General features: G+C 40.4%; 1 protein-coding gene across 2 annotated transcripts in view; it reads right to left on the reverse strand.

Moving 5' to 3' along the window:
• Nucleotides 1–6,611: 6,611 nt before the first annotated feature.
• C6H10orf67 (chromosome 6 C10orf67 homolog) overlaps nt 6,612–20,230 on the reverse strand; it is a 147,592-nt gene continuing 133,973 nt past the window's right edge. For both annotated transcript variants that reach the window (XM_077268363.1, XM_077268364.1), the window contains exon 16: nt 6,612–6,847. In XM_077268363.1, coding sequence (XP_077124478.1) covers nt 6,744–6,847 — 104 coding nt within the window. In that variant the 3' untranslated portion in view covers nt 6,612–6,743. The remainder of the gene's footprint in view (nt 6,848–20,230) is intronic.

Below are 20,230 nucleotides of genomic sequence, written 5' to 3' on the forward strand. Positions count from 1 at the left end.
TTTTCAAACAATATTTTAATAATAGTATATAAAAAATAAAAAATTACATAGGCATATTAATGTCATATGGCAAAACATCAGTAATAAAAAATGTAAAATAAAAAAAATACAAATTATAATAAGAAGGTGGCAAACTCAAATCAGGGCCAGGACTGGGTGTGGAGAAAAGTGAGGGGAGCAGCAACAGGAGTGGAGACATAGGGGGTAAGTGAGAGAAGGGGAATAAAGAGTGGGAAGACCCCATGCTCCGGATTGTCGGGTAGAAGAGGGTTGTCTGCCACAAATATAACATCCTCCTCCTGAATTTCAGGTGGCTTCTTTGGCTGTAGGGGCATCTCAGCACAGAAATCCTCACTCTATATCCCTTGGTCATTGTCTTATGGGTTTTGGCCCACATTCCAACCACCAAAAGGTGTTGGTGGCAGGAGACATGGTGGTGTGGGGGTAGATGGGTGACAAGATTGTTGGAATGGAGGTGGTGCTGGTTTCCGGATGGCAGGCACTGGAGGAGGTGGTGCTGGCTGGTGGGAGGCTGGCACTGGAGGTGGAGGGTGTCGTGCAGGTGCTCGGCTGAGTGGCCTTCTTTGGGGTCCAATGTCTGGTATTGGTTTTCCTGAGAAAGCTGACACCTTTCTAGGAATTCGAAAACTGGCATTGGACAATTTGGAGGTGTGGCGGAAACTCAAAACAATTTGTATGGCAGCCCTGATCCTCAGCCTCAAAAAAAGGGGACATGTTGAAAATAGCGGGCCAGAATGTGATAGAATTCCCTTTCCCTGTGATTACTTACAACTTCCATGTCTCGAACAGCAGTGATGTTGTGGGGGACCCTCCTTCGCCAGTACTATCGCTGGATGATGGGTGGGGAGGCATTGATGATCTGCATTGTGGTGTTAGTCTCCGCTGGCTCATCCTTTCCCTGGCCCCGAGATCCGGCCTCATGTTCAGATTCATCAACGGCCTCCAGCACCTCTGAGACAGAGGTAGTTCCCTTCTTGCCCCTGCCCGATCTGTAAGGTAAGTGATGACAGAGAAAACATTATGTTTTGAATGCAAAATCATAACAAAAACATTACAAACAACAAAATGAAAAATGTAGCCACTTACAGGAGAAGATCTATCGCTGGGGCCAAAAAAGTGCAGCCAGTCATAATAGTGGTATTGCCTTTTTTCATGGCCACATCCCCGCTCTTGTTCCACTTTTGTCTCTCACGGCAAAACTGGTCCTGGTCACTCCTCCATCGCCTTGTCACTAAAAAGTGGAAGATATTAGAAAAATAAAAAAATTAGAGGTCAAGGATGCTGTAAGCAGTAACATGTATACTGTGTGTCCTAAGATCAGTGCTAGGATGGTGTTTATTTTTCTTTAAGTGCGCTTTTGTTTTGGTTGAAAAAATGAACATGTTTGTTTTTTGTTTATTTGCTTTTCCTTGCTTAAAAAATTACACTTATGGCAATCTTAATGTACCGTTTAGATTTGGCGTACATATATCCTCTTGAACCTGTTGTGAGCTGCTTTCATACTTGGGATACTGTTGACGCCAAATATAGGTCGTGGCCACTCGCAGCATTCGATTATTTTCTTAGTCCGATCTGAAGGGAACGTGCATCTCTCTCGTATCTTCTTTCCAATGACATCCACAGTGGTAAATGCGAATATTAATATGGCTGCTGCTCCTCTGTTGCAAGAGTTCTGTAGCTGGAATTCCATGTATCTTAAGGCTAGGTTACTATTTGGTGAGTTTTTGGTGTTGCAGCTTTCCTGCACCCATTTTGAACACCAATTGAATTGTGTAGGGGAATCTCAACTGAAAAATGGATGATACCAGCACATGCAGTGATTTCTTTTCACATAGCCAGTTGGTCCGGGTGGAAAGACGTTGAGGTTAACTCATGCATTCTTTAACATTGGTCCATGTGTCGTCTGTTTCTACTCTGTTTTCTACATGGACGGCGCTCAGACCGAAAATATGTTCATGCTAACCAACGTACCTTAAAGTGTATGGGCTCATGCATTACTGAAAAAAAGTATCAATTTTAGACTATTTTTTTTCAGTCTTAATGGACCATTAGCGGTGACTCTTTTTTTTTTAGACTAGACCAATATCAGGTCTGGCAATAAAGTACTTTTGGACTGTTGCAATGGCATAATTTGAAGATCGTAGTCCCCAATGCATAACATCCAATAGGGCCCTCAACGATAACAGGTCTTATAAGCTAAAGGGATTTTGGGGGGCCTCCATAGACTCAAGGGCTTAGGTGCAATCGCACTCCCCACCTCCACTATAGTTATACTCCTGGGGTCTTGGCTTAGTGGTTTAATGAATTCTCAGTAGATGATTATTTGGGATTTTATTATTAGTTTACTGATTTATTACACTTTTTACTATTTGCAGACATGTATAGAAATGTCTGCAACGAAAGCTTCTTTTAAGGCCATGTGCACACACTGCGGATTCCATTGCGGAATTTTCCACAGCGTTTTTGTTAAATCCGCAGTGCAAAACCGCTGCGGTTTTTACTGCGGATTTATTGCGGATTTTATTGCGGTTTCCGCTGCAGGTTTTCACCTGCAGTTTCCTATTGGAGCAGGTGAAAAACCGCGGCGGATTCCGCACAAAGAATTGACATGCTGCGGAAAATAAACCGCTGTGTTTCCGCACGTTTTTTTCCGCAGCATGGGCACTGCGGATTTCATTTCCCATAGCATTACATGGTAGTGTAAATGCATGGGAAACCGCTGCGGATCCGCAGCTGCGGAAACGCTGCGGATCCGCAGCAAAATCCGCAGCGTGTGCACATACCCTAAAGCGTTCAACAGAAATATTGTAGTGCAGAACTCTGCAGTATAATATTTTTTTCTAAATCACTCATTAAGGCCTCATTTAGTGGTCCGCTCATCATGGTCTGAGTACGGACTGCGACGTACGGACGGCCTCAGCTCTCTTGTCCTGAACTCGACAGCCTCATAGGCATTTAAGAGGATGTTGAATTCTCGCTAGGACTCCTGTAACTCATGATTTGTACACTGACCATGTTTCATAGATGTCTGAATTCAGAATTAGGTTATGTGCACACATCTTTTACGCACCGTCGTAGCCGCAGAAAACACTCGAGGAAAAGACCAGCAGCATCTTCCCTGAAGCGTCTGTTCTGATGTCTTATTGGACGTCTTTGGCCGCGGTCTTGCTGTTAGCGGTCTTCTTCTAAATTCCATATAAAACATAGTGGTGGCTTCCAAGCAGAAACCGCCTGAAGAATGGGCCGGTCACTTCTTTGAGCCTCTTGAAGTCTGAAATGGTTAAAAGAAGTGACCATGGACGGGACATATGCACAGTCGTTTTGACTTTTATGGCATTGGTTGCCTGGCGGATAAAGAAAACAGGCATTTGGCAGGACAGAAATAGGTAAGGATTCCACCGCGAGCTTCTGTTCACAGCTGGGAGGAAAGAGTGGCCATTAGCTGACCATGGTTCTGTCTTAACTACACTTCTGTTTAGAATTTAGGAATGAGAATGGCCAGGGCCAGCTCCAGCGTTATGTGGGCCCTTGGGTTTCAGTGGGACTTTCTATGCTTTTGATTTTTCCTCCTCGCCTTCCAAGGGCTATAACTTTATTTCACCAACATAACTGCACAAGGGCTTGTCATTTTGATGGTTTTGTGAGTTTGTATGTTCTCCCCGTGTTTGCGTGGGTTTCCTCCGGGATCTCCGGTTTCCTCCCACATTCCAAAGACATACTGATAGGGAATTTAGATTGTGAGCCCCATTGAGGACAGCGATGATAATCTGTGCAAAACTGTAAAGTGCTGTGGAATATGTTAGCGCTATATAAAAATAAAGATTATTATTATTTTAGGGGACAAAATCCATCATGGTTTCTTGGGTTTCGTTTTTATGACATTCAGTTTACAGTAAAAATTCCATTGATTTTTCCTACTGATCACGTATTACAATTATGGTAATACTAAATGTATGGCATTTTTCTTGTTTTTCTCATAAGAAAATCTAAAAATGTATTTTGTGTTGCCATACTCCGATAGACACAACTTTTTTCTTTGTGTTGATAAAGTTGTGTGAGGCTCGCATTTACAGTGCGAGCTATAGTTTTGGGTCCATTAGACTTCCTGTGCTCTTTTTGTTCCATTGAATGTCTAAAAAACAGAGATTCTGCAATGTGATTCTTTTTTTTCTGTTTGTTTTGGTGCTTACCATGAGGAATGAATATAATGGTTAGACAATACCAAATATTAGATACAAGATTGTTGGAAGACCATTCCCGGTGACTACCTCTTGAAGCTCATCAAGAGAATGCCAAGAGTGTGCAAAGCAGTCATCAAAGCAAAAGGTGGCTACTTTGAAGAACCTAGAATATAAGATATAATTTCAGTTGTTTCACACTTTTTTGTTAAGTATATAATTCCACATGTGTTAATTCATAGTTTTGATGCCTTCAGTGTGAATGTACAATTTTCATAGTCATGAAAATACAGAAAAATCTTTAAATGAGAAAGTGTGTCCAAACCTTTGATCTGTACTGTATATATATATATATATATATATATATATATATATATATATATATATGTATATATATATACACACACATACATACATATATATATATATATATATATATATATATATATATATATATATATATATATACATACAGCTCTGGCAAAAATTAAGAGATCACCACATCCAAACCCTGTCATGGGCAGCCCAATCTCCAGACCTGAACCCCATTAACAACCTCTGGAATGTAATCAGGAGGATGATGGATAGTCACAAGCCACCAAACAAAGAAGAACTGCTTACATTTTTGTGCCAGAAGCAGCATGAAAGACTGGTGGAAAGCATGCCAAGACGTATGAAAGCTGGGATTAAAAATCATGGTTATTCCACAAAGTATTGATTTCTGAACTCTTCCTGAGGTAAAACATTAGTATTGTTCTTTCTAAATGATTATGAACTTGTTTTCTTTGCATTATTTGACGGCTGAAAGCACTGGGTTGTTGTTTTTTTTTTTGTAATTTTGACCATTTCTCCTTTTCAGACAAAAATACAAAATGTATTGCTTGGAAATTTAGAGACATGTTGTCAGATGTTTATAGAATAAATCAACAATTTACATTTTACTCAAAAATAACCATGTAAAAAGAAAAATCAGACAAACTGAATATTTTGCAGTGGTCTCTTAATTTTTGCCAGAGCTGTATATATACATATGTACATAGTGGATGAAATAAGTATTAAACACGTCTCCAATTTTTTAAGTAAATATACATATCTAAAGGTGCTATTGACATGAAATTCTCACCAGATGTCGGTAACAACCCATCCACCTCACAGAGGCAAAAAAAGCAAACTATAGATGTCCATAAATTAAGTTATGTGTAATAATGAGAAGTGAAACAAGGAAAACGAATTGAACACACTTACTGAATTTTATTTAACCCTTCATATAAAAGCCTTTGTTGGTGATAACAGCTTACCTGTGTGGATAGGATGGGTTGTTACTGATATCTGTTGAGAATTTCATGTCAACAGTACCTTTAGATATACATATACTTAAAAAATTGGTGACGTATTGAATACTTATGTTACTTTCTGTATATATATATATATATATATATATATATATATATATATATATATATATATATGGTAAACTTTTATATACAATTTAATTTAAAAAAATATTTTCCATTTTGTTTTTTAATGGGTCCTGTAGGAGACTTGAGCTTGTGATTACTTGTACAATACCCTGCAATACTGTAGTATTGCAGTGTATTGTAAAGTTACTGATCTCCTATGTACAAACATGGCAGACGCACGGCTGCTGTGACAATGCGATGTGTTGTGGGGATATATGGGGGTACAATGAATATCGGAATGACCCTTTTTTTTCCAACCAAACTGCTGCTGCTGCCATGATTGACAGCAGTATAAAACCAGTTATATTGCTGTGATTGGACCAGTTAATTGCAGAGTCCGCTCCATACTCACAGTGTGCACATTCCCAGTACACAGACTCGGACTGGCCCACAGGAGAACAGGAGAATCCTCCGGTGGGCCCCTGTGCAGCACTGAGCAGTACTTGTCACAACACACTTGATTCACTATGTACAGACAAACACAGAATCATTTTTTATTGAACAATCTACCCATTTTATTGCTATAGAAATTTGTGAATGATGATAATGTCATATCTGCATGTAGCTGAAAAGTGGGGCCCTGGAGTTGACATTACTGGTGAGCTCCTGGCTGCCCAGTCCGACACTGCCCGTATGTATGCACAAGATGTCAGCTATGCAAATCTGGGCCGAGTGCGCTCCATCACCTGTCCACGTTTTCCGGGTGCTGACGCCACCCCTGGGAGTGGCATTGTGGGACATATAATCAATTCCAATTCTTCTTGAAAGTAGGAACGATTTTTTTTAAATTAATTTTGGAGCCAATAAAATAGTCAAGTGTAAAAATCTGAGTTTTGAGACTTATTTACAGGAATAAAAAAATCTGAGCTATTGAATATGATATTATTTTAAGTATATTATTAAAATAGACATAATATACAAATCAAAAACTATAACACGGATATTATGCATTTTAATTTTTATTTAACTTTCATAATTTTTTGCATTTCTGGTAGATTTTACAGCGAAACTTTGTTAAAAGTTTTAAAACCAAATCAAAGGTTAGTGACTTTCTACAAGAGCGGAACGTTCTCGAGTGGATCTGTTACAACTGCTTGACTTCATTTTCCCTGGTTCTGTCGTTTGGTGGAGGCGGCAGAGGAAGGATCCCCTCCAGATCTTCTTCAGTGTCTGAAACCACCTGCAATTCTGAAATAATACACAGCGGTTACATTTGTATTGCCGTGGAATAATCCAAACTGTCAATCTTGTCGCTCGTAGCCCCGTCACTCGATCTGATTAGTAAAATCCCTTGTTGTGAAGGTTTTATCTCGACGTGCTCTCTCTGCATGCCTTAGTACCAACTAAAAGGATTAACGATTTACACACTGGCCAAAAATAAAAGCCGAGTCAATGACGGTTTCCTAACAGAAACTAATCCGTAATAACAGTGTTCTGTGACAGTCATTGGGGTCTTATTAGAACAGGGGTCTTGTGTTAGGTATTTGCATGTGGAACAATCGCATTGCTTGAATGATTCCACAGGAGTTGGTGGTTTATTTTACTACATGCTTGATGCGTTTGTTATGGACAGTCAAGAATATCAAGTAATCCTAAAAAATGAGAATATTCATCGTAGAACGGTGAACAACCGACAGTGATGGTGGCAGAGGCAAATATCTTCGGAATATTTGGCCATGTTTTTCATTTTCCTAGGTAATGGGAAACATAAGCCTACTGGGTGTAAATACATTTCTAAACTAATAAGTCATTGATTTATAGATTATCTAAAATTATTAATTTATTACAGAAAAACTGTATATTAAATATGCAAACATTATGTGCAAAGGTTATCCATGCTAAAACTCTGATTAAAGGGAATTTGTCAATGGGTTTTTGCTATGTAATCTGAGAACAGCATGATGTAGGGGCTTAGACCCTGGTTACAGCGATGTATCACTTGCTGGGCTGCGTGCTGTCATTTTGATACAATTACAGTTTTCTCTGCTGCAGAGCTCGGAATGCTGAGCCCTGTATAACTCCACCCACACCACTGATTGGCAGCTTTCTATGTATACTGTATATTGACAAAAAAGGTGGGATTGCACAGAACAGCAGGACAAGGTGGCACAAGACACCTAGTCCTGTAGTGATAATCTGCAGATAAAACACTGATTTTATTGAAACAGCAATACAGAGCCTAGTAAGTGACACATCGCTGGAATCAAGGTCTCTGCCCCTACATCATGCTTCTCTCAGATTACATACCAAAAACCTTGTGACAGATTCCCTTTAATATTGTGGAGATCACCTTCAAGCCACCAAAACAGCTGTGACCCAGTGGGGCATGGACAGCACAGGACCACTAAAGATGTTCTGCAGCATCTGACACCAACATAAGGGGGTATTCCGGTCTCCATAAATGATAATTTATCCACTGTATAGGCGATGATTGTTTGATTGGTGTTGGTTCTACTGCTGGGACCCCCTTCTGATCACCAGAATGGGGGACTCGTGTCTTAGTATTTTCCCTTGTTTTCTCCTGACTGCAAGATGACTGTCAGGAAAGTTGAATGGAGCAGCAGGTTGATCAGTTATATTTCATCAGGGCCATAGAATTGGAAAGGAGTGGCGGTGCGCTTGGTTTATCCCTTGTCTTTCAAAGGGACCACTTTGGGTAGTTACTGTACTAATCACTACATACTGGAAAGTACCAAAAAGATCTGCCATTTTGGAGATGCTGTTGCCCCACCTCATCTTGCAGTCACAGTTTTGTCCTTTCAAAGATGTTCAGATCCTTAAAGTGTAACCAGCGTATTAATTTTTATTTCATTAATTAATAGTACACGTGAAAATAAGAAAATTTCTAATATACAAACGTGGTCAAAATTGTTGGTGCCCCTCGTTTAATGACAGAAAAACTCACAATGGTCACAGAAATAACTTGAATCTGAAAAAAGTAACAATAAATAAAAAACCTATGAAAATGGACAAATGAAAGTCAGACATTGCTTTTCAACCATGCTTCCAAAATGGTCTATGCGTTGATATTACATAGTTGGCTTCAAGTGTCAAAAGTAGCAGCCTAAATTACTGTTTGCAGCTTGAATTAGGAAGAAGTGTAATACCAGGCACATCCTTGTGTTCAATAGTGGCGCACTTCATGGCTGAGAAAAAGCAGACCCTTTTATTTTCTAATGCCTGATTACACTTATAAACTAAACTAAAGCCAAAAAACTAAAAAGTGCACCAATGTAAGACTAGTTCAGTGTAGAAGGAATTATTGTGTGAAAATCAAAAAATCCCAGGAGATTTGGTTTCCCTGATGAAAGGAGGGAGCGTATAAGGGCCGCACTAATAGTTACCTGCCATGGCAAGCTATCCTTTATTTGTATAGAACTCATTGTATAGGCGTCTATGGTAGTCGTAGCTGAGAGGAGAATGCCCGAGAAACTACCATTATTTCAGTGCGGTCCGAAAAAGCAGTTGAATCCGTACAAATGGTCAGTAACCAGGCGTAAAAGCCTTTGATGAATTCTGAGTTTGGTCTATTGACTTAACATTGAGGGACAATAAGTCAGCGTCTAGACATGTCCCTTGCTGTGATCAACAGTATTTGTCCAATGAATGGAGGAAGGGAAAAGAGAGATATAAATGGATACAAATACTAAAATAACACTGCAAAAGCTAAGATAAAAACAAAATGAGCATATACACTGCAGTAAGTAAATAATAATAGTACATGTAAATAACATACTGTACTTAGCTAGCACTATTTTTATCATAAAAGTATAAAAGCCATCCCACCGCGACAAGGTGATCCTAATCAGGATGGTCCTATCCTGTCACCTTGGGTCTGCCGACCTTAATATAGATGGCCACATTGCACAACGCACCCCGACATAACCCTATGTTATTTACACATACTATTACTATTTACTTATAGTAGAGTATAAGCTCATTTTGTTTTTCTCTTAGGTTTTGTCTGTGATATGGCCACAATGTGAACGTGCACCTACACATTGCACTTATAACAATTTATGTTCCGGCTCATTTCTTTGGTTTTGTTTTAAAGGAAAACTGGAGCAAAATATTACAATTTACAACCTAAAGTCAATAAAGCCCAATATTAGCAAAAAGACACAAACCATATAAAATGCTAAAAAAAAGTAAGGATAAAGGGAAAATTAATCTCGAGACTATATTTAAAGTGTTTCTAGGTGCCCATAAACTTTAGAGTGATGGCTACATCCCAACACTTCACGATCATCTGTCAGGAGAGAGTCGGGATGCCCCAATACAGCAGTTGGAGAGTTTGATAAAATCAAGGTCTCAGGATAACTTTATACTTATGAGTATAGGGGGGGAGGCGTTCCTTTTTTTTTTTTGTCTTCAGTACTTCATCTACATTAGCTGAAACTTTCTAATGTGCTTTTTAAAGTTGAGTAATCCTGGGTGCCTCTGGCCTTTACTAGGCCCACTGATGTCAAGATAGGCACAAGGCACATGTGAGGTCGCCGGGCTTGGTAAATCCCTGAGGCACCCAGCATGCCAGACCGAGGATGTCAGCTGTCGAAGTGAAGACTGCCCTTGTTCGGCAACCACAGAGGACCGGACTGAACGCTGTACCATAACAGCATGAATCTTTTATCTGAACCCTAGTACTTCAGGCCCCAGGAACTCTACTTTAGGTCTCAGGGGAAATTCATGTGCCATACATTTAGCAAGTGATTTTCTGAGCATGGTAGCGCCCTCCAATGTCTAAGATATCACAGTAGATGTCACCTACATAGACACGGCCCAGCTCTGCATGTGACAACATGTGGGCCAGGCTTTGTGATTGCTCCAGCACAGTCAGAAGACGATCTATGTAACGTTCTACACTCCAGTGATGGCTACTATTGCAACACAGGAAGTGTGCCGGACGGGCAATGAAGGATGCAATTCGAAAGACTGGAAGTGAAGATGCACTCATCACAGTCATTCGCTATTTCATAGATTTGGCACATCTTTGGAGCACGTTAGACTTTCTTTCCTTTTTATGCCACCTCTTTTACACCAGTATTTTCCTTCTATAAAGGTCAGTAATAAATCGGGCCAGTTTTAGGACCCAACAATACCATGCCCCCCTTTTCTAAAAACTTTAAAAGTATTCAGTTTGGAGCAAAAATACATCCTTCTTTGTGCATTTCTCTCGTATATTGGTCTAAAAAAACTGTGATGCATCTAACAGTAAATCCATACCGCTGCGATTATCGAAGTATATGATCCCAACAGAAGTGTATGTGATGCATCAATGTGGAAGAGCGGAGACTGTCCTTGGCTTTCTCTAATATCAAGTGACAATAAAAGTGTCATCTACGGCTTTACGTTCTATATGTGGGACCTAATACGTGAAATTACAGTAGTAATGTACCGTAAATATTTAAATATACATACACACAAATATATAAAAAATACAGCAACACAATACACAATGCAGGTACTTAGCGCACAAATTGGCCAATTCATGAGAGCCCACTAGGCGTGACCAGGCGTACCTTTCTTTGATGGGATCCTCAAACCAATATTTATCAAAAATGCCTCTTCTGGGCTAAGACCTTATTCACACATCAGTGTTTTTCTCATACGAGAAAGTTGGTCCAAGCTTCATCAGCGTTTTTGATCACAGTTTCACCAGTGATTTTCATCAGAGTTTTGTCTGTGTTTCATCAGTTTTTCAATGATGAGAAACACGAAGGTTCTCCACCTTCTCCAATCTATCAGACCATGAAAAACTGCAATCCGACCGCTCTCCAATTTTTTTCACCCATAGGCTTTCATTGGAGAGTTTTATCCGACGCTAAGATCAATATCAGACATGTCTCTGTGACCTTGCATGGACCACTCGGTCAGCAAAAGTCACAGATGTGAATAGCCCCATAGAGGTAGGTACGAGTGCTGTCCATGAAAAATAATGATAGCTCTCTTGAAACACTGATGTGTGAATGAGCCCTAAAAGCCAGGTAGGATCCAGCACTAATCAAAAACAGTCTTAGGCTGATGGCAGGAGCTCAGCCTAACATGGAGGCAGTCAAAATGGTCAACAGGTTTGCATATAAGGCCGGGGTCACACTTGCGAGTGTGATGCGAGAAACTCGCATAAGTCTCTTGCATCAAATACCCGGCACTGCCGCCAGCACTCGGGATCGGAGTGTGCGGCTGCATGTATTTCTATGCAGCCGCAGGCTCCGGTCCCAAGTGCCGGCGGCAGTGCTGGAACTTGATGCGAGAGACTTGTGTGAGTTTCTTGCATTGCGCTTAGAAGTGTCAGACCGGCCTAAATGTCAATATCTATATGTTGGTAAAAAGAGGTAGCAGACCAATTTATACAAGTGAAAATAATTAACTCTTCTATTCACCCATGTGATGATGTAAAAAATGCTCCAATAACAACTTGGATTCTTCATCTATCTATCTATCTATCTATCTATCTATCTATCTATCTATCTATCTATCTATCTCATTATCTTTCTATCTATCTATTATCTATCTAAGCAATACATGAGATTCGGCATACAGAATCCTACATAAACTTAATTTATGTCTCAGTAGAATTATTAAAAACTATAAATGGGAGAACGTCAGCCCCAGACGACTAATGACATTTCACAGGTAATGCAATTTAGCAAGAAACGCTTCCATGTTTTCCGTGCAAACAATGTGAATTTTTTGTATTCTCCTATAAATTGCAATTGAAAAGCAGTGATCTAACCATCCCCAATCATTTTTTATACGCATCAAATGAATGCAGATACTCCCATTTGGGAGGGGCGACATGACATTTCGTTCGACTCTTCTAAACAGGTCATGGACCTTTCACAGACCCTTAGGCAGTGGGAGGGAGTTTCTTTGCTAAAGCGTGTAACCAAATCAAGCCAATGGTTGCCCCTTTTCAATACCCTCTGGAATGGTCTGCACAATGCTATTCACATAGCAGCACAGTGGCTTTGAAAGAATGGTCAGCCGAGATCTTATTCTCCTCCAGGCTGCAGACTTCTTCTGTGTCCAACAAGAGCGCCGACTTCTATAAAAGTAGATTTATACATATAACATAAGACTCCATGATAAGTAAAGAAACTAAGAATTGACCATCGATGATACAATGTAACATTTTGCTCATTACGTGATTTCTTGAGGCTTTGTCTAAATCTGAAGACACAAAGACACAACAAGACTGCCCTGGAGATGACCTATTGCTTTCAAGTTGCTTAAGCACATCAGAAATTCCATTGTTAGGGTTGATTAATTGAAACTGATAAGTTACCATGAATAAAGATTGTTTTTCTGTTTAATGTGGTGGGACTGATTCGGTAAATGCTCATTCATGTAGCTATGCGGTGCAGCATATGGACGAAACGCATTCAGTATTGCAAACATATACAATTTATTATGCTTGTATGGCCACGGCCAAAAGCCTTTTCTGCTTTCAATGGTGAAGTGTGAATAAAAACCTCCATTTAAAGAGTCACTAGTATCATTACATGGGATGACAATGTACGGGCTTGACTGTGTCTGCGTCCACATGAATAAGGGACAGGGAAAGGGTGGACACGAGGAAAAAAAAAAAAACTTAAAAATACGGGTCAACCCAACGGCTCTTGTGTATTTTAATACTTCAGACAAAGAAAATGTAAGTCAAAGGTTGTCTGGTTATAAAGTGACCATATTTAGCGATTCTCATGTCGGGTGTCAGATTAGTCTGATTATCTCATCATTTACTTGAAAGGAAACAATGAATGTGGGTGCCGGCATCATGTCCACTAATAGATTTAAAAAATAATTCCCTGTAACTACATTAGCGATTTCTTCAGTCGGACTCCCACTGGGGGACACTGCCGGGGTCCACACTAGGCCAATCATTTCTATAGAGTATACATGGCTGATGTTACTCTATAGCGTGCAGCATAAAGAATAAAAAAATAAACTCTAGATTTTCTGACTCACAGTTGGGCTACTTTCAAATGGCCAAAATAAACTCTTTAGTAGTGTTTTGTATCGTTGCCGCATTACCTGGGCCTCCTGCCGTTCTACTCAACAGGACTGACATTTACCACTTATAAAAAATACTCTTAAGAATAGAAAAAATAATTTCCCTATCTATAGCTTAGATTACAGTTCGGTCACTACTGCAATCTACCAGTTTTTAAGGCAAAGAGCACAGCACTTACAAGCTCCTTTTTTTCTACTGGGATTGTAAGTGCTGCTCTGAGGCTGCCCGAATCATTCTTCCCAAAGCTACAGAGACAAAACTGCATCTGTTTGTAGCAGGCTTCAGGCCACAGGTGCAAACATGCCACTAGCCCACATTGTCAATCATCAGGAGTGCACCACCCTCTGGCAAACAGGAAGTCAGTAGGAAGGGAGCGGCGCACTCCTGAAGACATTGGATTACAGTTGGCTGAACATGCTGATTTTGTTGAGGAGCAGTTGACCATCCATTGGGTATGTGGGACTTCCAACCACATCTGCATTAATTCAAAAGCCCACTTTTTTCAACAGAGAGATAAACTGCTTCCATAAAAGCAGAGAACAGATGAACACTCGTCTGAGCCATAGTTATTTAAGGCTCTTTTAGATCACTGTAGGATCCAACAATGATCTACGTTTGGTAAAGAAGAACCTCAGGAGGTTCAGATATATTACAGGCACTCAAACTTTGGCTATCTCAAGCATCTGTATAGTTGCCTTGTGCAATTCTTCTCTAATCTATTTTGGAATGATGCATGGGGCATAGACCATGTGCAAACAATAGGACCACCATAATCTCATCCTATGATCACTATAGAGTGTTAAAGTACCTTCACACGAAGCGACGCTGCAGCGATAGCGACAACGATGCCGATCGCTGCAGCGTCGCTGTTTGATCGCTGGGGAGCTGTCACACAGACTGCTCTCCAGCGACCAACGATGCCGAGGTCCCCGGGTAACCAGGGTAAACATCGGGTTACTAAGCGCAGGGCCGCGCTTAGTAACCCGATGTTTACCCTGGTTACCAGCGTAAAAGTAAAAAAAACAAACAGTACATACTCACCTGCGCGTCCCCCAGCGTCTGCTTCCTGACACTGACTGAGCTCCGGCCCTAACAGCAGAGCGGTGACGTCACCGCTGTGCTGTACTTTCACTTTAGGGCCGGCGCTCAGTAAGTGTCAGGAAGCAGACGCTGGGGGACGCGCAGGTGAGTATGTACTGTTTGTTTTTTTTACTTTTACGCTGGTAACCAGGGTAAACATCGGGTTACTAAGCGCGGCCCTGCGCTTGGTAACCCAATGTTTACCCTGGTTACCAGTGTAAAACATCGCTGGTATCGTTGCTTTTGCTTTCAAACACAACGATACACGGCGATCGGACGACCAAATAAAGTTCTGGACTTTATTCAGCGACCAGCGACATCACAGCAGGATCCTGATCGCTGCTGCGTGTCAAACTAAACGATATCGCTAGCCAGGACGCTGCAACGTCACGGATCGCTAGCGATATCGTTACAAAGTCGTTTCATGTGAAGGTACCTTTAGACCAATCATGCACAACAGATTTTATTCGTCCATACCAATAGATGTCGAAAGCTTATAGTGAGCTTTTTTTTATGATGTGAAAGACTATTTTAGATACAGACTACATACATACAGTACAGATCAAAAGTTTGGACACACCTTCTCATTTAAAGATTTTTCTGTATTTTCATGACTATGAAAATTGTACATTCACACTGAAGGCATCAAAACTATGAATTAACACATGTGGAATTATATACTTAACAAAAAAGTGTGAAACAACTGAAATTATGTCTTATATTCTAGGTTCTTCAAAGTAGCCACCTTTTGATTTGATGACTGCTTTGCACACTCTTGGCATTCTCTTGATGAGCTTCAAGAGGTAGTCACCGGGAATGGTTTTCACTTCACAGGTGTGCCCTGTCAGGATTAATAAGTGGGATTTCTTGCCTTATAAATGGGGTTGGGACCATCAATTGTGTTGTGCAGAAGTCTGGTGGATACACAGCTGATAGTCCTACTGAATAGACTGTTAGAATTTGTATTATGGCAAGAAAAAAGCAGCTAAGTAAAGAAAAACGAGTGGCCATCTTTACTTTAAGAAATGAAGGTCAGTCAGTCTGAAAAATTGAGAAAACTTTGAAAGTGTCCCCAAGTGCAATGGCAAAAACCATCAATCGCTACAAAGAAACTGGCTCACATGAGGACCGCCCCAGGAAAGGAAGACCAATAGTCACCTCTGCTTCTGAGAATAAGTTTATCCGAGCCACCAGCCTAAGAAATCACAGGTTAACAGCAGCTCAGATTAGAGACCAGGTCAATGCCACACAGAGTTCTAGCAGCAGACACATCTCTACAACAACTGTTAAGAGGAGACTTTGTGCAGCAGGCCTTCATGGTAAAATAGCTGCTAGGAAACCACTGCTAAGGACAGGCAACAAGCAGAAGAGACTTGTTTGGGCTAAAGAACACAAGGAATGGACATTAGACCAGTGGAAATCTGTGCCTTAGTCTGATTAGTCCAAATTTGAGATATTTGGTTCCAACCACCGTGTCTTTGTGCGATGCAGAAAAGGTGAACGGATGGACTCTACATGCCTGGTTCCCACCGTGAAGCATGGAGGAGGAGGTGTTATGGTGAGGGGGTGCTTTGCTGGTGACACTGTTGGGGATTTATTCAAAACTGAAGGCATACTGAACCAGCATGGCTACCATAGCACCTTGCAGCGGCATGCTATTCCATCCGGTTTGCGTTTAGTTGGACCATCATTTATTTTTCAATAAAAGGAAAGTGACGTGCACTCTGGAATCAATGAAGTAGGTGCTGGTTGAACTTGGAAAGATCCAGACCATTCAGAAATTGAAGAAAACAACCGCATTCAAATTGTATATTTGCATCATAAATGTGAACAATCTTTAATAGGAACACCACAGTGGTATAGACAGTTGCTGAGGTAACGTTTCGACCCTTATGGGCCTTTGTCAAACCTCACTTCAAGAAAGAGAAATTGAGCAAACGTCCAGAGGGGTCACGTAGGCTCCACTTGTAGAAGAAGGACACTGAAAAGATCCGGAACAGCATGGAAAGGGAATGGGGTCCCTGTAAAAACTGGTGGGTCCTATGTCAGGAGGACAATGACCCCAAACACACCTCCAGGCTGTGTAAGGGCTATTTGACCAAGAAGGAGAGTGATGGGGTGCTACGCCAGATGACCTGGCCTCCACAGTCACCAGACCTCAACCCAATCAAGATGGTTTGGGGTGAGCTGGACCGCAGAGTGAAGGCAAAAGGGCCAACAAGTGCTAAGCATCTCTGGGAACTCCTTCAAGATTGTTGGAAGACCATTCCCGGTGACTACTTCTTGAAGCTCATCAAGAGAATGCCAAGAGTGTGCAAAGCAGTCATCAAAGCAAAAGGTGGCTACTTTGAAGAACCTAGAATATAAGACATAATTTCAGTTGTTTCACACTTTTTTGTTAAGTATATAATTCCACATGTGTTAATTCATAGTTTTGATGCCTTCAGTGTGAACGTACAATTTTCATAGTCATGAAAATACAGAAAAATCTTTAAATGAGAAGGTGTGGCCAAACTTTTGGTCTGTACTATATATCTGTAAAATGCTCAATCTGAGGTCTTGGATTTTTTTGGGTCATTGATGGGTAAAGTTTTTGACAATACTTAAAAAAATAATTGCGCCAAATGATAGGAATGCACCTACTGAATAGATGACCAGACCAGGTCACAAATACAAGTGTCATATTAAATGATGATGTCCAGGCCAAGAATGACAATGTTCTCAGAGCATGGAACAAGTAACTCAGTAAATCGGTGTATGAAATCATGATAGACATCTACAGTATCTACCTTATTTACCCACTTCTGGGACCCACCTATATCTTCACGATATGGGTTTTCAGAACACTTGTGCCACGGTTTCCATAACTCCCACAAAAATGAATGGAAAGAGGAAAGCAACGACCTCCCGATTAATGGATGTAGTGACCAGTGGGCCATAAGATCCTGCTCTGGAGATTACACCATGTCCCAGAGGTGGATAGGTCATAAATGTCTACCATGGGAATACCTTCTGAAGTTCGTGATTGACAATAACCAGTGTGATCACAACTTAAAATTATCAGATATGTCAAAAAGTTTGCTTACGAGACGGAACAACTGTCACATTTACAGATCATTTTCAAAGCATTTAAAAGTGTAATTAATAAAATAGAAAAGTTATTATAAAATAACATCTTTCAAGGCAGAAAAAACATGAAACGATAAAGCTTAAAGTTGGCACGAGCTGCGTACTGTGCGGGCAATGCTCTATAATGTTCTTGGCCATCATACAGCATGGCTGCCTCCTGGCTTATTGGAGAAACACACACATACTGTTTTATCAGTAGCCTATTATTATGTTTTTTGGGTTGAAAAAGAAAAAAGGGAACCTACACAAACATGGAAAAAAAAACATACAAACTCTATGCTGATGTTGTTCTTGGTCAAAGTTAAACCCAAACCCCCCAGTTAATCCATGCAAAGGTGCCAGCCCCCGAGGCACTGGTACTGTTGTAAAGGGAAAGGTTGGGGCTGTTCTTGTTGGAGATCTGGAGGGTCAGACAACTCTGGCTTTTTGTCACTTCTGCAATCAAAGGGTTTTTCTGGATTACCTTTCCTAATTGCATGCCATAACGTCCTGAGCAGAGGAGAGGTGAGATACTTGTGTACATATGTCTCACCCATGGAAGCAGAATATCTGCAGAGGAATCTCTACTTTCCCTTGTCTCTGATGTTTATAAGACTTAGTTCATAGATAAGGCAAAAGTAATCAACCCTCTGCTCAGTGTGCCAACACAGGAAAACTGTCCTGCAAAGGGGACAAACTGGAAAGAAAACATGTTGGGACCAGAGTGTGTACATGAAAATTGGGGTAGCTTTAAGTATATTAGTAAGGTGCATAATTTACTCACTTAAGAATACTTACGGTAACTAGATTTTTTTGCTGGATGAATCCTTTACTGGTCACTAATGAAGCAAATTGGACATGGGTGTAGTGGAGATTTTTTTTTTATATAATTTCTTACATCATTCCAATCCATTCAATATAGAGCAGAACAGAAAATATTTGGCAGAAAACATGACTCCTGCCACCCCCCTCCACCGCCATTATCAGTGGGAATGTGTTAAGAAAGAGAAAACAATGTAATCTGCTGGGATGATATGTGACTTCTGTGCATCAGATACTGCTGTTTGAGCTTTCTTCTACTGACAAACCAGTAAAGGATCACTGGGATCACTGTTACTTTAAGGACTTTATCTTTAGGATTCGTGTCTTTTCGGCTCATTAAGGAGGGTCTTAATGATCATTATGTCAATAAAGCCAAATTACAGGACTGTGAGAAAGGTCTTCTTAAGTACATAGATCCAAGTGAAGCTAGTTAAGCAGTTATCTAATGACCCCAAATACTGAAGAGAAGGATTTCTACAAGAATAACCAAAATATACAGTTATATAGGGGATGATAATTCTCTATTATGCATCCTTGGCTAACTGTTTTTATCACTGTGATATTGGTGAAGTCTTCCAGTATGGATGTACATACGGAGCAGTGGAGTCCGCTGATGAATCTGCATTGTGAGTCTTGGTTGTTAATTGCATCATGTCTGATTGGTAGATACGCTAGGCTTCATGCACAGGACATGCAAAAATGATCAATTCTCTAGAATCTTTGCCCTAATGATCAACTGTATTACCTTTCAGATAATTAAGGTAGATAAAACCAAGGGTTTATCTAGTTTCATTAAAAAAATGGGACCTCCAACTCCGGTGCTCTACTGTTCCTTTCTGATCTGCAGTGTTGATGTAACATGACCACTGCAGCCAATCACTGGCTACTGCTCTTACATCACCGTTGAGCCTAGAGATTGGATGTAGTGGTCGTGTGTCGCTGCCAACACAGCTTGGTGAGGAGTAGTAGAAACGCAGCCTTGGCGCAATTTAACCCCTTCATGACCTTGCCGTTTTTTGCAATTCTGACCAGTGTCCCTTTATGAGGTAATAACTCAGGAACGCTTCAACGGATCCTAGCGATTCTGAGATTGTTTTTTCGTGACATATTGGGCTTCATGTTAGTGGTAAATTTAGGTCGATAATTTCTGAGTTTATTTGTGAAAAAAACGGAAATTTGGCAAAGATTTTGAAAATTTCGCAATTTTCACATTTTGAATTTTTATTCTGTTAAACCAGATAGTTATGTGACACAAAATAGTTAATAAATAACATTTCCCACATGTCTACTTTACATCAGCACAATTTTGGAAACAATTTTTTTTTTTTTTTGCTAAGAAGTTATAAGGGTTAAAATTTGACCAGTGATTTCTCATTTTTACAACAAAATTTACAAAACCATTTTTTTTAGGGACCACCTCACATTTGAAGTCAGTTTGAGGGTTCTATATGGCTGAAAATACCCCAAAGTGACACCATTCTAAAAACTGCACCCCTCAAGGTGCTCAAAACCACATTCAAGAAGTTTATTAACCCTTCAGGTGTTTCACA

The sequence above is a fragment of the Ranitomeya variabilis genome, chromosome 6 (assembly GCF_051348905.1).
Source record: "Ranitomeya variabilis isolate aRanVar5 chromosome 6, aRanVar5.hap1, whole genome shotgun sequence".
NCBI classification, from domain to species: Eukaryota; Metazoa; Chordata; class Amphibia; order Anura; family Dendrobatidae; genus Ranitomeya; species Ranitomeya variabilis.